The sequence below is a fragment of the Eurytemora carolleeae genome, unplaced genomic scaffold (assembly GCF_000591075.1).
Source record: "Eurytemora carolleeae unplaced genomic scaffold, Eaff_2.0 scaffold1837, whole genome shotgun sequence".
In the NCBI taxonomy this organism is placed as follows: domain Eukaryota; kingdom Metazoa; phylum Arthropoda; class Copepoda; order Calanoida; family Temoridae; genus Eurytemora; species Eurytemora carolleeae.
The window spans coordinates 6470-11786 of record NW_019397746.1 but is presented as its reverse complement, the minus strand read 5'-3'; the positions used below and the strand labels follow the sequence as shown (position 1 = coordinate 11786).

Here is a 5317-nt window from a genome sequence, read left to right as displayed (position 1 = left end):
TAAAACTGGTTCTTTAGGGACTCTAAACCTTTTCACATTTGTATGGAATAAACTTAAAAGGTTTAGCTGAACAAGAAAAGTTATTATTATTGCATTTAGAATAAAACAACTCGACTAACATAATATATGTGTCCATAATAATTACATAATAATATATATATGTAATAATATATATGTGTCCATAACAATTATATAATAATATATATGTGTCATAATAATTTTAAGGAAAAAATGCATGTTTTCATAAGGGTTCTATAACGCACATCACAATATATTACAAATCCCAAATTAAACATGTAAACATTGCAGACAAAGCACAAACCGTATTTAAAATGTGGACACCGAGTGATAAATCTGAGTTAGCACCAGTAGTTTGATAAAACAAATTTGAAGATCAAGAGTGGAGAATATGACTCGTTTAGAGGATCGTTTACTTCAGGTAGAGTTAAACATATAGGATCGTTTACTTCAGGTAGAGTTAAACATATATAGGATCGTTTACTCCAAGTAGAGTTAAACATATATGATCGTTTACTCCCGGTAGAGTTAAACATATAGGATCGTTTACTCCAGGTAGAGTTAAACGTTGAGGATCGTTTACTCCCGGTAGAGTTAAACATATAGGATCGTTTACTCCAGGTAGAGTTAAATATATAGGATCGTTTGGAAGTTTTTAAATGCGAAAATATTTCTGTAAAAAAAATAAAAATAAAAATTACAATAAAAATCACAATATAATTACAGACAAAAACTTTTTATTCTCGAACCCCTGCGAAGAAAGGTGGGGAAATTCCATGATTCTTGCAGAAAGCTATAAATCCATCTTTTTTTTTCTTTTTCTTACAAGCTACTTAGTCGTGTGTCATGTTCACTCTGACCAAACAAAAATGTATTTGAATAGATTAAATTTGATTTAATTGATGTTAACTTTTTGATTCTGATTGCAGGCCAATTTGTTTCTTAAGGCATATATCATATCAGAAGACAATTCTAAGCTTAGCCATTTTGTAGAAACTTCATTGATTCAGTGTGCATTTCCTCATAACACTAAACCTGCCGAATATTCTATTTAAATTAGAAAAAAAACAGAATGATCTGCACTTTATTTTTTTAATTATGAAGATTCGGAAGGATCTTTAAATCTTATAACTTTGAAATGTTTGAGAATATTTCTGGAAATTCTTTTTAAAAATTTTAATTTTCTAAATATAAAATATTTATAAAATGAGTATTTAATCGCTAATAAATTCGCGATACATCAAAACGGTATCATTATAAAATAAACAACTAATAAGCTTAAATAAAAAATGTTTGAGTTTACAAAATGTATTATCATGAAACTTTATAGTTTACATTTCATATTTCTTTAAAGCAAAATATTTTTCTAATACAACATGGTTTCAAGAAATGTTTCTTCTCGAAAATGTTTTATTTGTTTTGCATGAAATTTAAACAATCTATGATTGTAGACCCAGTCTGTCAGACATTGTAAAAATGTGTCATCTTACAGGTCAAATTGTCGCGTGGGAAAGGAACTGAATTTTTGCCACAAACTCAAATATTCTTATCAATATATCTTTGCAACCCAATGTCGTACACCGTAGATATTTTAAACTAATTCTGTTAGATCAAATAATCTAAGTTTGAAATATCAAAGGTGTATATCCACTGGTTGCAGAGATATAGAGATATAAAAATTAGAAAATTTGAGGTTGTGGCAAAAACTCCCTTCCTTTCCTTTTCGCTTTTGAAAAGTTGTTTGGATGGATACAACTTAATAAATAAGTTTTTCTTGGTTGGTTCGATTCATATTCATACATTGAAACCCACAAAAATTTGGAATAATTTTCGTCTTTGTTCTTACCATAGATTAATAACAACACAGATAGAACACTAAATGTCGTCTTTTCAAGATTCAGGGTTTTTCGTTCACAATAATCCTGGGGCAGAAGTCAAAAGGAGTTACGCGCATGCTGCGTTGAATTACCATACAGAGAGAAAGCCTGTTCTACGCCGCATGTGCGTTATTCCTTTGGTCCTCTGCCTCAGGCTTATTGTCAACGAAAAAACCTCTAAATCTTGAAAAGACGACATTTAGTGTTCTATCTGTATTGTTAGTAATCTATGGTTTTTCCTATTACTATGGGTTTTGTAATGTTATTCTTGCAACGGACATTGGAAAATTAAAAGAAATAGATGACAACGAGAATTTCCCTGTTTTTTGGTTATTATTGAACAGCAAGAAAGAAAAACTTTTTTGTAGGAAAGTGTGTACAGTAGTGACAGCAATGGAGGACGTACACCAAGCCTTGCCAGTATTTATCAGGTTAAATTATTTTTTGTACATAAGAAGATGTTGTACAATAGAAGCTTACCAATCTATTTGCTGAAGTGTCCGTGGAATGTGAGAAACACTTGAAAAAAATTTGATTTTTGAAGAAAAAAATTTTAACTTTCTTTTTAGCCTTTGTTACGTCCAGGAAAACCAAGGGTTCCCTCAAAAAAATTTAGCCAATTTGGCCCAGCGCTTAACCAGCTAAAGCTAACATATGTACATATATATATATATATACTAGCAAAGAGCTTCATTTGATAGATATACACAGACACTATATACAGTATTACCGCAAAGAATGAGACTTCTAAACTTTTTGCTTTTTACCAAATCATTTGCTAAACATAAAAAGACAATATCAAAAACAGAAGAACGTTAGCATCAATTTTTTTTTAGGTTGTCATTGTTGTCTCATTCTTTATTGTAAACCTGTATATAAAACAGTAACCTCAGTGTGTTTTTTGCAGGCGGAGAGGCGGATACGTCTCCTCTCCGCCGATACAAAATGCACGGTATAAGTCATATCGCTCCGGATGATTCAAACTCTGCTCCGCCCCCGACCCACGGGCAGGGTATCCGCCATGCTATCTCCACCCATCCTTTAGCAAGATGGAGAGAGGAACCATCTCCACCCACCTCCCACCATACAAACTCCTCACCTCTTCTCTCACGTCATGATAGTATTGAGAGCTTAGATCAGAGCAGGTTTGATACTCTATCCAGGCTCAGTCATCATTCCTCCATGTTTAGCCTTGCCTCTCCACTACCAAACAGAACTCCATCATCACATTCTCAATTAACAATATTTGGTTCCCAGGATCCCTCCAAACCTCAGCTACCCCTCCGACAGTCTAAACCTGGTTCAGCCACCTCCATGATGGATCTTGGAGCAAAGCCCTTCCATCTATCTCCGCTAGACCGATCCTCCAGTCAGCTCTCCCTGATATATGGAACTAGACAGGAAGAATCTATGTTAGATCAGGCTAGACGAATCTCCTCTGGAGCTTCTGCAACACCCTCACCCCCATCCAGGCTAGCCAGGCATCATTCTCAACTTAGTCCCGCCCCTTTCTCAGGGAGAATGCAAAGAACCCAGTCTCACCTAAGTGTGAGTCGTGACGGAATCTCCAGATGGTCTGATAGACAGGAGATAAGTCAAGGTTCGGAGCATCTGGAAGTATTTCTGGATTCTGTTGGCAGAGTAAACAACAACACGGAGTTCAGGCTTAGGTAGGTTAAGATTACAAAATTAAAAATATTTAGATTTGAGAAATAATATTATTTATTTATTATTTTTAAAACCTGCCTGTGTTTAGTGATCAGTTTCAGTCTCATTCCGAGATTAGGGTTCAGTCTGCTCCTCTGGTTCAAGGTACACCTGGAGCACAGGAAGAGAGAAAGCATGTTAATCTAAGAAGAGGGCGTTCAATATCTTCCAGGTAATTAAAATATACAAAGATACAAACTCAAATTGTTTAATCCCAATATCTTTCAACACAATGTCGTAAACCTTTGATATTTCAAACTATGAATTCTATTTTATCAAATAATCTAAGTTGGAAATACTAAAGGTTTACGCCATCAGGTTGCAAAGATATAAGGATTAGCAAATTTGAGTTTGTGGAAAAACATGCTAAAGAAAACTATTTTAGAAATTTAGTACAGTTTAGGAATAATGAAATATTCATGTTTTTCTCTTTGTAAATTCATAATTACAAATTGCGGTTTCTATTATATACAAGTGACTGAAGGAATTATAAAACAGAAACAAGGGAGGAAATGAAACAAAGCTTCGGTTTTCCACTATTTTCAGTGTACAGAATGGACACTGTACATAATATACACTGTACAGAATGTACACTGTACAGAATATACAGTATACAGAATGTACACTGTACAGAATGTACACTATACAGAATGTACACTGTACAGAATTTTCAGTGTACAGAATGGTCACTGTACGTACATAATATACACTGTACAGAATATACACTGTACAGAATATACACTGTACAGAATGTACACTGTGCAGAATATAAACTGTACAGAATGTATACTGTAAAGAATGTATACTGTAAAAATTGCAAATACAGTTAAAGCTTAAAATCTAATTACAAATTCCGTGATTTTTAACCGATTAAATCCATGTACAAGGAATATAAATTACACCTTACATCTCCTGGATGACATTATTACCCCGCCAAAGTATCAACATTAACCTCCACCGAAAATATTCAACTGATTTAACTCACTGCTTGATGTCATAAAACCAAGTTGAAAATCAATATTATGTATTAAAAAAAACCCTTATTTTGTCAAATTATTGGTAATATCTTCATCATTGGGGTTCTGACTCAAATTGCAAAAAGTTATATTTATAAACTTACGCTGTCTAGTCATTTCTTTAATTAATGTGTTCTTTATCATAGAGAATAATTCTAACCCGTAAAAAAGGTCGACTAATAGTTCCTGGTCATATTTTTCAGGTGGAGCAGTACTGAAAACTTGATTGCAGCTGGACGAATAGATCAAGAAAATATTGGAGCCAATGGAGCCCGAGATGAAGGAGTGAGAAGAGAGCCTGGAGTAGGGAGAGAGCCTGGAGTAGGGAGAGAACCTGGATCAAGGAGAGAGCCTGGAGCAGGAAGAGCAGGATCAAGAGGATCAAATCCTGGTAATGTTTTTTTCTGACTTTAAAGGGAGTACCCGCGTGGCTGAGCTGAGAGTGTTGTATTGTGGTATGCATTTAAGACCTATAATCAAGCTAAAAATCAAGTAAAAGAGCGGAATAAGGAGTTAAGTAAGAAAGCTTAAACAGGTTGTCTTGCATAGAGAATAGAATATATAGAGAGGAATTTACTAGAAAAAAGTGAAAAACGGCCATTTTGTTATACTGTTTCCATACTGCAGGTGTACTTCACATATTTATGCTATATAACCTGTTGGGCCCTGGAATATCATTTTATAGAAAATCTAAAATTA

The 5317-nt window shown here is 34.0% G+C and overlaps 1 protein-coding gene across 1 annotated transcript in view; it reads left to right on the top strand.

Moving 5' to 3' along the window:
* Positions 1-2803: 2803 nt before the first annotated feature.
* LOC111715740 (uncharacterized) overlaps positions 2804-5317 on the top strand; it is a gene marked incomplete at its 3' end in the record, with an annotated part of 6585 nt that continues 4071 nt past the window's right edge. Inside the window, exons 1-3 of the mRNA XM_023491110.1 lie at positions 2804-3565; positions 3652-3774; positions 4822-5009. Coding sequence (XP_023346878.1) covers positions 2841-3565; positions 3652-3774; positions 4822-5009 — 1036 coding nt within the window. The remainder of the gene's footprint in view (positions 3566-3651; positions 3775-4821; positions 5010-5317) is intronic.